This window comes from Xyrauchen texanus, chromosome 7 (genome assembly GCF_025860055.1).
Source record: "Xyrauchen texanus isolate HMW12.3.18 chromosome 7, RBS_HiC_50CHRs, whole genome shotgun sequence".
NCBI lineage: Eukaryota > Metazoa > Chordata > Actinopteri > Cypriniformes > Catostomidae > Xyrauchen > Xyrauchen texanus.
In genome coordinates, this window is record NC_068282.1 from 8860155 (window position 1) to 8872459 (window position 12305).

The 12305-nt window shown below is 35.8% G+C and overlaps 1 protein-coding gene across 3 annotated transcripts in view; it reads left to right on the forward strand.

Annotated features, from left to right (window-relative positions):
• LOC127646435 (rap1 GTPase-activating protein 1-like) overlaps positions 1-12305 on the forward strand; it is a 139585-nt gene that overhangs the window by 105980 nt on the left and 21300 nt on the right. For 2 of the 3 annotated variants that reach the window (XM_052130094.1, XM_052130095.1), the window contains 4 exons: positions 8639-8686; positions 9681-9719; positions 10133-10321; positions 10723-10826. In XM_052130094.1, the coding sequence (XP_051986054.1) occupies positions 8648-8686; positions 9681-9719; positions 10133-10321; positions 10723-10826 (371 nt within the window). In that variant the 5' untranslated portion in view covers positions 8639-8647. Of the gene's footprint in view, positions 1-5148; positions 5194-6676; positions 6713-8638; positions 8687-9680; positions 9720-10132; positions 10322-10722; positions 10827-12305 lie in introns of those variants that run through there. The other variant, XM_052130092.1, reaches the window with a different exon arrangement.

The following is a 12305-nucleotide window of genomic DNA, read 5'->3' on the forward strand; positions in this document are numbered from 1 at the left end:
GAATGTGATTACCTCAATTTAGAATTTGCATTTGAGCATTTATGTATTTTATTGATTGTTTCATAATGTACCTTTAGTTCAACTGGTAGAGCATGGAGCGAATGATGTCCAGAATATGGGTTTGATTCACAGTAAACGCACATACAGATAAACATTAAGTCACTGTAAGTCACTATGGATAAAAGTAGTAATGCATGCAGTAAGGTACAGTAAGTGAGGTTTTATTATACATAGAGAGCTTGGTCCACAAATGGGTTGGCAAGTCTTACAATTGTCATATCCCATTGGAAAGAAAAATTACATTTGTGATTTCTTGAAAAAATGGCATTGAGACTAAATGGAGAGCATATTGGATTTTTGCAAGAAGTCCTCTTGCTTCTTGGATTTTTCTCTTAATAAAAGACCCCAGTAATCTCACTGTCTCTCACATGTAATATCACAAGTAATGTCCTCTAGAGTTTCAGAAGAGATTTGCCAAGTCTGCAATCAAATTGATTAAAAATGAATTCAAACATTTCCCATTCATTTCTTCCAAAACCAAATTATCGAAGTTTTGCAATCCACGTTCATTTTATAGCACTATATACTTATTTTATATCAACAATTGTCTCCGTTGTTTCTGTATTTATATTTTACTAAGGAATTTTAGGAGAACCATCTGAGAAAAAGTTGCTACTTAAATTAAGCGTAATGCAGAACTCCATGAAGTCTCCCAAACAATAAAAGAGCAACCTCTGAACAATAAAATTTCCTTCTGGGGTCTGTTTGAGAATATGGTTTTCCATACATATTACCTCCAGACTCTGTAAACACCTTGATGATCCAGTAATCAAAGGTTTTGTGTGCTACTGTACATTAGATTCCCTTAAATCCCAGAGCAATAACAGTATTGGACAGAATGATTTTACCACATCACCACTTTATAACTCTTTTGGGAAACCCAGTAGAATGAGTTTAAGCAAACTTGGAATTGTTAGTGAAGGAAAAAATTATAAATAAATAAAAAACACTGAACTTCTTTACAAAGAGGTTTATATCCTATCTTCTTATCATTTCTTTGCTTTGTTTGCAAATTTTTCACACATATAGCCATATTTGATTCTATTTTCGGTTATATTCACATCACATTCTCTCATTAAGGTTTTGCAAACACTCGGCTCCACGCAACACGCACACTTTTGTAGTAATTCTGTAATACTATAGAATTATACTTACACTGTAGTTGTGCAACTCTGACCGTAATGTGAAAACAGGATGTCATATTACATTTCAGGAACTGTGACCTTATGTCATTACAGTTTGTGTAATTGATAGGGAGGAAATATTTGGTGAGAGACATGAAAATCACTGCCAGTGCATTGCAATGCAACACGCATCACCTTGCCTGTTTCCTAAAGCAATGTATCCCAATCTGTGGTACAGGGTTATAAGAATAAAATTATGAGATTTACCATTCTTTAAATTTCTAAAATAACATTCAAACCCTGTTCATGTATTTCTCATCGGCAAAAGTATTTTTGTGTGCCTCCTTATGTAGAACACCAAAATGGTTGTGTCATAAAGGTCAGATAAATATACAATGAAATAACTCTATCTTTTGCGGTTAAAAAAATGTATCTGCTCATGCTTCGTGCGTCATACAATTATCTTTTTTACCAGCCCAGCACACTGTTAGGTGACGTAGCTCAGTGATGGCAAGTAAACTTGATACTTGACTGTTTTGCCAGACTCACACATGTCAGTCATCCACGATTTTTGTTTGTCTGTTTTTTTTTTTTTTTCTTTCTTAGTTTAAAATGTAATTTGTTTTAAGGGAGTTTGATTCTGATGGAATAAGTTCATAAGTTTTGATCACAGGTGTCAGATATCCGGTGCCACCAAATAATTTTCCACATACACGCAGTAATTTTCACTCACATTTGTTTGCATGCTAGAGACCTGTTTTTACTTTGTTGCATGATGTTTTTTTTCAGCAAATGAGCTCAGCCTTGCTAACAGTGTCAAATGTGACAAAAAATGACTTTGAGCTGATCTCAAATTGCTCAGATACTTACCCGCAATGCTCGAAGTCGGCCGGCAATGCCGTACCTGCAATGATGTGCAATTCCAGGCACAGAACTGAATGCTATTCTTGCGTACCGTGATACAGTGAGGGGTGTTTTCAATTTATGCAGTTATATCATATCTAACATAACCATCTCATTCCGTAAGGCATTTATTCAATATGTATATGAATAATATAACATGTACAAATATAACATGTTTAATATAAGGGAGTTGTTTTACAAAGAAACTTGTGATAAAATACATCTTTTCAAAATACATTGTGTGAATGTTATCTATGCATTTAAGAGGGATTACATGAAAGGATGTTGAATGTTTGGAGGAGTACGCCACTGTAAAAAGTTTGGGAACCACTGCTCTACAGTATATATCACTAAACTTTTAAGGTCATCTGAAGGGTCTTGAGATTACAACAGCCCCATCTTAGAAAGCATGCAAACCTTCACAAGCCTTCTAACATCACAAAAGTCCAGTTGGCATTAGGGCTGGGAGATAAGACGATGTAATCGGATACCAAGGATTTCTTACATAGATCACAATGCCGATTGCGACAGACAATTATCGGCAATTTTGAGAAGTGGGAAAACCATGGATCTGGTAAGTCACCAAATATATTAAACAGTGGAAAGGGTGTGAAACTAGCACCCGCCACCCTCGAAATGCGACGAAGCTGAATCCAGTTCACATGCTCCTCGTCCAAATGTATTTCATGCGCTGGTAATTTTGCTCTTCTACCCACAACAGGCGGGTGACCTATAAGACGTCTCGGAGTGACACATGACAAGCAATGCTGTTAGTCACAAAGACGTGCGCTTGAAGAAAAACACTTTATTATATTTTCAAGAACAGACAAAAGAATAGGTGTCAATGCTTGTGTCTGATTCGCTGTTTGTTCAGAGCCATGCAGCACGAGCCAGTCATGTGAAACACGCATGTCGGTGTGCAACGCAAACCTGTCTCGTGGGGCAAGTGCAGGTAAAGCGTTTTCACTCTTTTTTTTTCTCAGTTTCATTCGTCTGAAAACTGTTTGCAAGAAGTTGTCTGTGAGAATGCTGCAAATTATCTCTGATTATCTCAGGAGGTGCTGTGAGTTTAGTTTGCTTTATATCCACACACTTGGCATGCATTGTGAACGCAACTCATAAAATAATAGAGTGAAGACACATTCACCTTGAACCTAAAATTTAGTCTAATTTAGCCTTTAGGCAGCATTATCAGAATCAGAATCCGCTTTATTGCCAAGTATGCTTACACATACATGGAATTTGTCTTGGTGACAGGAGCTTCCAGTGCACAACAATACAAAAACAGCAGCAAGACATAGATAATAATACAAAAATAATTATACATATACGTACATACACACAGACACACACCTTCATACATACACACACACACTTATGTAGTGCAAATCTAATACATATCTGTTATATAAAGTACAAAAATACAGTGTGTTATGTACAGTGCAATGTATAGAATGGCAGAAGAGGATATGTTGGATAATATAAATAGACTAAACTGTGTATTGCACATAATTATTGCTCATTGGGTTGGCTTTAACTGTGATGAGATGAGATGGATAGCCTGAGGGAAAAAAACTGTTCCTGTGCCTGATGTTTCTGGTGCTCAGAGCTCTGAAGCGTCGGCCATAAGGCAACAGTTCAAAAAGGTAGTGGGCTGAGTGAGTGGGATCCAGAGTGATTTTTACAGCCTTTTTCCTTTGTATAGTTCTTGAGGGGGGCAGGCAACCAATAGTCCTCTCAGCAGTCCGAACTGTCCTCTGTAGTCTTCTGATGTCCGATTTAGTAGCTGCACCAAACTAGACAGTTATTGAAGTGCAGAGGACAGACTCAGTGACTGAGAACTGTAGAAATGTATCAACAGCACTTGTGGCAGGTTGAACTTCCTCAGCTGGCGAAGGAAGTACAAACATTATCTGTATATGAACTTCGATAAGAACACACATTTGACAGTATTAGTTTGAGAACAGTATTAGTTAGTCTTATTTATTAGGATTATTGTTGTCTTTACATTTATGATTGTCTTTAGTTCTTAATCTGTAGGTTATTAGTAATTTTCCACCTGTTGTCGTTGACGGATGCTTGTGTGATGGCAAATGGGGTGGTTGGAGATGTTTGGATTTGAGGAGGTGGTTATATAAGATTTTTTGATCCTTGTTATTTTATTGCATTTTTCATTTAAAGTGCGATTTGAATTTAGAAATGTCTCTTATGTAATTCAAATTGAATTTGTAAAGCAAAATCAATAAAGCAAAAAAAAATCACCGACCCTCAGCAGGGGGGTTGACGATGTAATCGGATATTGCGATATTTTTTTATGGCAGTTATCGCTAAAATATTATTTACATATCAGCCAGTTGACCCACCCTAGTTGGCATCAGTTTTCTGCAATTAATTAACAATAATTGTCCAATATGAGACCCTTTGTGTCAAAATTGAAGTTTATCTTTGTCCATGAATAATGCACTGTTCTCACATATGTTTGATTGAACTTTAAGTAAATAATGATTAGAAATAATTTTCATTTAATGTTGTCTAGCCGTAATTTGTATTCATTTTAATGCCTTGGCCTTTGACAAACCCATTTTAGTCGACCACTAGTTGTAGTTTAAAGAATTTGAGGTGTTTGTCTTCATCTGGTCACCTTTTGGCCTTGCAGCTTTTAAAATTCTACAAATTGAAAATGACTGTTGGTTTTGCTGTATGTTGTACATCTACTCAAAATAAACAGCCACATCAGTGGGCAAACACACACATACCCACAAACACATACTGTATACACTCGCAAACATAACCACATATCAGTTACCAGTCATGATCTTCATTTAAGGCTGTTTCATGTGGTACACTTGACTGAAATTAGGAAGTTGCTGCAGATTGGGGAAGCTGTCAGTATTTTTTTGGTGTCCCTACTGCGCTTCTCACGAGCAGAGCACACATGAAGATTAAGAGAGCAACAGCAAGAGAAAGGCAAGCAGGCAGGCAGATAGCCAAGTCTTTCATTTCAAGTCAAATTTGTCTCTCTCAGGGCTTCATGATGGCTAAGAACATGTACATTTTACGCTGTCCAGCTCTCGTTGCTATGCGCCAACGCAGGCGGTACAGCGATGTGAGTAGACTTTACCTTACTGTATAGACAAATCAAGAATAATTGTGTGAGAAAAAAATCTATATATACATTATGTATGCAGTATGACCAAGAGTGAGAGATTAGATGTAACAAATACAGTAAGTGTAAACATGAAAATGTATACGTTTATATCATTACTGTAATGCATCATGAAATTTGATTTTTTTTAATTGGTTTGAAATTCTTGTTATTCTTTATGGCAATTCTAATTGATCAAGTGTCCCATAATGTAATACGGTAAAAAAATAATCCTGATTTTCTGGGCACAATAATATTTGTATTTAAATCGGGTGAAATTAAAGGCAGTATAACAAATACAACTATAATTTATAGATACCTCACAATTTATTTTCTTTGTACATTACAGAAATGAGAATGTGATTGCATTGTGGTAATGAGAGTTAAGTCTAAATGAAATTGGTTTCATTTTCAGTATGCAAAATGTAATATCTTTTAATTTTAGGATAAAATATGACCTAGACATGTTCTTGACAGGCTTTGTGAGATTTACCTATAAATATATATTTTAAGCTAATGCCAAAGCTTATCAATTGTTATAGGTTTAAAGACTTGATTTGACCTGATAGATTTGTATTGATAATAGAATCGAATCATACATGCATATGTAGGATCCTAAGAGGTCACAGAATGTGCTTTGTAAACTTGTGATGCAATAGTGTTATAGGTTGTCTGCATTGAAAAAGAATTAACAATCTTATATTGGTAAATGGCCAATTGGCCAACCCCTTCTGTGTCCTTTTAGTTGATTTGTCGCAGTTTATGAAATTAATTTGGGAAGTAGCATTCCGGAACTGATTTTGGCGTAGTGAACGTATAGTAGCTGTGAAGTTCTAGTTTCACTGCTTGCTCTGGTCACATTGCAGACTGTAGTCAATTAAGGTCCACTGATCTCTGTTTATGTCGACATGCATATGTTTGTGTGTATTTGATGAGAGCTAGATAACTAGCATTACAGGTATAGTTTAACCAAAAATGAAAATGTCTGTCATCATTTACTCACGCTCATGTCATTCTAAACCCAAGCAGCAGCATGAAGATTCTTTAAAAAAATCTTTATTGTCCCACAGAACAAAGAATGACAAATGACCATAAGCAGGCAGTGATTTCTATAAAACATTTCCCCTAATTCATGCTGGCTTCTTATTCCAGGCTGATATTTATTCTGAGCTTTGGGCTCATTGAAATGACTTGGCAGCTGTAGCTAGTCAGGTCACATCCTTCATACGCACAGCTGTGCTGTCCCGGTGTTAAATGATGATGTTTCACAGTCTTGTCTTCCATTGAGATGAACGGCAAGAGAGAAAGGACATCTGTAGGTTTGATGGTGTGTCGATTGGTGGATCGAGGGAGGTCATGCCGGCCATTACTGAAATGCCACAGTCACTGTCAAGTGGTCTCGCAGACTGTTTGATCTAATTTTTTCTCTCTCTCTGATTCTTAGACGTCAGATATATTTGCAATGATAGAGCGAATGCAGGTGAGATTTTGTGTTTGTGGCTTTACCTGCAAAGTTGAAAGCTAATGTGATCTTTTGCTTTTTTCGTGCTCTTTTGGCCTCTGTAATTTTTATATCTGCAATAATGTGACACCTTCCTTGTTTTTGTTTTATTATATCTTTTTACTCATCCTCTATGTTCTTGTGTTCTCTCTCAACACATCGCTCATTCTGTATTCACTTTAACATCTGTAATATATAGTTTATACTCTTTAATTTAGTCATTCTAACAATCAGTCTTTTAATCCTTTACATGCTGTATATTGTCCAATTTCACTGTCTGAGATTTGCAATGAAAAGTTTTCAAATAATAAATGTGCATTTCATTAAGAATTCAGATTTAGATATTTGGTATTCTGGTAATTTATATACACACACACACCAAGCACATTATTAGGAACACTATGGTCCTAATAAAGTGCCTGACGAGGTCTTCTACAGTTGTAGCCCATCTGCCTCAAGGTTCACTGTTTTGTGCATTCTGAGATGCTATTCTGCTCACTACAATTGAACAGAGTGGTTATCTGAGTTACCATAGCCTTTTTTTCACCTCGAAACCAGTCTGCCCATTCTCTTGTTGACCTCTCTCATTTACAATGTCTCACTTGGATGTTTTTTGCTCCAGAGTAACTCCAGAGACTCTTGTGCGTACAAATCCCAGGAGATCAGCAGTTACCGAAATACTCAAACCAGCCCATCTGGCACCAACACACAGTTCACGGTCAAAATCACTTAGATAAAAATGTTTCCCCATTCTGATGGTTGATGTGAACATAAGCTGAAACTCCTGACCTGTATCTGCATGATTTTATGCAGTGTACTGCTGCTACACAATTGGCTGATAAGATAATCGCATAAATAAGTAGGTGTACAGATGATCCTAATAAAGTTCTCAGTGAGGGCAGATATACTGTATATAGGAATGCGCCAATACAAAATATGTGTGCCAATAGCAATATAAGATTATTTTGGCCCTCATCTACCGATACTGATAGTTTGGTGCTCTGCTTTTTTATGCTACCTCGTTTCTAATCACTGATAACTAATTACACAACTTCAAAATAAATTTAAATAATAACTTTATTCTTCCACGTTTTAGAGTAACTGGTCTCAATTATAATAAAAAAAATGATATTCTTAACTCTCTTTTTAACTTAAATTTTAGTCTCTTGCTTAAGCTTTAACAAATCATATTCCTTACTGTGTCAAGCTTTAAGGTGAGTAATCAAATGAATTGTGTTAATATTTAACTGTAGTTCCACCTGGTGCAATTCTAGCTGTGTTAAGCTTACAAACTGCACTTCAGCTGTAAGTGTCCCTCAATTCAAAGTAAGTCCATACATTTACTTTCACACACAATACGAGTTATAAGCAGGGCTGGACTGGGAAGAGAATTCATCCCGGGAAATTTACGGCCATTTTGATGTCCGTTCTGCATAACGCGGTGGCTCATTTTAGCTTATCGTGGCCCATTCGGCACGTTTCGCAGCCGGCCCACCGGCCCGCTCGGTTCTCCCGATGGCCAGTCCACCCCTGATCGGCCCCAAAGTGTGTCGGCCCACCGGGAAAATGCCCAGTATATGCCAGATTATCAGTCTAGCCCTGGTTGTAGGCTAATTGGTTGACATGTTTTTCTGCCCCCTTTTGACAGGAAATAATCAACCCTGATTATTATCTGTTTTAAACAATGGCCTGTTGTGCAGATAATTGCTTTTATCAGTCAATACCTATTGTTTGGCCGATACATTGGTGCATCTCTAATTATTTAGTATATTATATAACAATAGTGTATTACATTGTTAATTTTATTCTTTTGGATTAGGCTCTGAAATGACTGTATTATATGTTTTTATATATGAAATATGCTATAAAAATTCATGCATTATATTGTTTGTTTTTTTAACACAGGGCAGTAGAATGGATGAACAGAGGTGCACACTACCACCTCCCCTCAAAGTAAGTGTATTAACCCACACACACACACACACAGAAAAGCTTCAAATGTTATAGCATTACATAATGTTCTCACAGCAAACTCCCTGCTATCAGAGCTGTGTATCACATGCATAGAGAAACACACAATGTTGCTTTTATTCCAGACAGAAATGTGTGTCTTAGCCCTCATTCTCATATGTTTACATCACACAATCTTAAAAAAACATGCAAAACCCATAATCAACTCTATATATACACACACAAACACATTGACACATAATACAATGCTTTATTCATTCACGGTCAAATGTTTATTAGTGGTGTTAGCTAAGGCAAGCATCACTATTACTATTGATCATACTCAAGGTTACTGATTTAAACAAAGCCCTAAGTATTAAACTTTGGCGCATAAAACACTGTTTGTGTTGCGGACATTAATTATACCTTTAACCGTGTGGATTTCTGAGGAGAGCAATGCTTTTACATTTTTAAGCAATCAGACTTTGGTGAACAGTAAAACAGGCAAAAACAACCCCATGAACTTACATAAAAGGAGACATAAATAGGGAACCAGAAGATCACAGAGACTAGGGGGTGGCTCTTTTGACTTGGACCAGTAAGCAACAATCCTAAATATCTTAGAAACCACCCTGAGTAACTCCCAGGCAACAACCCGCAACATCCTAGTACTATGTTGGTGAGTTTTGGGGAAGCACCTCTCAGTTTTTTAGCAGCAAATGTAAAAATCTATATTAATCAAGTTTAGATTTATTGGATAAAGAAGTTACATCTGCCAGCACAAAACAGCTGAGCATGTGATCTGTGTCTCACTCCCCAGGCCTTGGTAATATTGTATACAGTTCAGGGTTTGTTTGGAATCATGTGTCTCAGCAGGTCTAGGGTTTAGGGGTTTTACTCTGTAAGCCTTTCATATTTCCTTCATCTACAGCTTAGAGCTACTTGAATGATGGGCTCAAAACATATAATATCTGATCGCTCTATTTATATTCCACAGACAGAGGAAGACTACATTCCATATCCTGGCGTACATGAGGTAGAAATGTTACAAAAACATTTTAGATATTTTAGGTATTTTAAATGCATACAGAGGCTCCTAAGAGTGTTTGTACAGTTATGCCACACTTAAAAATGTATGAATTTCATTGTATTCGATATCCAAAAAACAAATAATTGATGCAGTTTGGAACATATATATATATATATATATATATATATATATATATATATATATAGTGTTGCATAATTTAAAATCCAACAAACTTCTTATTGTGAATGTGTTGCTCATTCTAACTTTCCTTAAAATAAATGCCACTTGCTTTGATATTTTGCTATATAATGCAAAAACATTCAGACATTAAGTGTGGCTTAAGTGCCAAAATGATTTTTTTGCCACTGCATATTAAACTAGTCCATGCAGTACAATTTGTCTTTTTGTTTGGTTGGCAGGTATTGGGTCGTACAGGCCCTTTGCCTCTCATTCTGCTGCCGCAGTTTGGGGGTTACTGGATTGAAGGGACCAATCATGAATTATGCTCCTCCCCTATGCCAGAGGAACCACCCCCCTGCCCCGCAACACAGGACAAACTTGAGACAAACAGTATAGCAAAGATCTACAGGAAATACTTCCTGGGCAAGGTGAGAGACTTGAACTCTGGCCATTCAGTATTTTTTTTATGATTATTATAGTGTCATATTTCCAAAAAAGAACATGGTGAGAAATTGAAAGACAATTTATTGAATTAATTATAATCAGGTTTTGTTTACCATGGCCAGCCTAGGCATTACTGTGTTTTTGAATGGTTTAAAATGATCAATTGACCAAATAACACAAAGATAGTATACTAAAAACCTTTATAGAATGTGTGAATGTGGTTTTTGTTGCTTTATTGCCAAATTGTTAACTTTTTGTTCCACTACAGTAATAATACACAATACAGTATACTAGCTGTGTCTCAGGGTCAGAGTGCATTCAGGATTCTATAGTAATGCAGAGAGAGTCTTTCAGAGGGTTTAAATGTGGAAAAAACTTCCCACAGGAGCACTTTAATTATTACTCATTGGACAGCGCCCTTGGCCACCTGGTCTTCTCTATGAAGTATGATGTGATTGGAGACCAGGAGCACCTTCGACTGTTGCTTAGGTACTTCATGCATACACACTCACATTCACAGCCCTTGATTATGAGAATTTCTCTACTTCTCAGGCCACACTTCACTTCAAAATTAAAAGACATAATATTTTATATAAAGATAATGAAGCCTGATGTTGGACTATTAAGGTGTTCTGCATTATGATTCTCATTACAATTAAGCACATTTTCCCCCAAATTCTCATAACCGTAATGCATCTGGACATATTATTATAAGCTTTTTTTTATTATTATTCCCATTATTTTAAATGGTGATTCTTATTATATTGTAATGCAATAATTTAAAAAATGTAATTCATCATAAGTTAGCAGGATACAATAAATACTGTACAATTATATAATTTTGTGTGTGTGTGTGTACAGTGTATGTATATACAGTTTATATATATATATATATATATATATATATGGGTGTTTGTTTCTTTAATTTTAAACAATTTCATTTACCTGGGGTACATTTTTATTTAAGCAAACTTTTCTTATATGAAGATTACATTAAGATAAAATTTTGTACGTTTTACCATGCCTTTGTCATTCTTTTTTGGTACTTTTCAAATGGCTTTTATGTATATCTTCATTTAGCCTGACTCATACACAGACTTTCAACATTAATCTTTGAAAATCCATAAACAAAATACAAATAATTCCAAGTTTTAAAAATAAACATAAACCATTTCAATATTTATTGTGTAAAAATGTAATACAAGAGTTGGAGATTTTATTTAAAAAATTTGAAAAATGTAATTTCCATCAGTTTCATTTCCACCACAGGATTCAGTGAAACAATCCAAATTTGGAATGTGCTGAAAATGACACTATGGTAGAATTTTGCATGACTTTCAGAAAAAAACATTACAAAAATAACAAATCTCCTACAGTGCGAAAAGTACCAAATCTCAGTATATAAATTCTTGCGATTTGGGAGAAAATAGGCTTAGTGGTCATAAACAAATATTATCACATTGCCAAAAATCTTTGCTTTAAAAATAGGCTTCATTTTCTTTACCTATAATGTAAATCTATATATCTCTTTTTTTTATTCGGGGTGAAATATGACCTGCACATTTCAAAATCATCATCTTTGTAGGCACCTTTTTTTTTAAGAAACCTTTGCATACACCATCTTACATTTTTAGCTCTCCCTCATTTTTGAAGCTGTTCTGACTTAAGTGCAATTCAGTGGGAACACAAAAACATCATCTATTCTTTATAACCCAAATTTAATGATGAGGTGAGGAATGATAAAGGGTGTATGTGTCAGAGAGAAAGCGGGAGGTTGATCTACAAAGCCTTTGTTTTATTAAGGGAGATTCTTCAGGGGCTCTTTGAGTGTTCTGTGTCGGCTGTAAGATAATGGACAAGAGCACCTGTGAGTCCTGCAGTGATATATATTGCTACTTTTGTGCCTCATCTACCAATTATATCTCTCGCTTTACCCCTTCGCTGCTAAATATCTAGGAGAGAATGTGT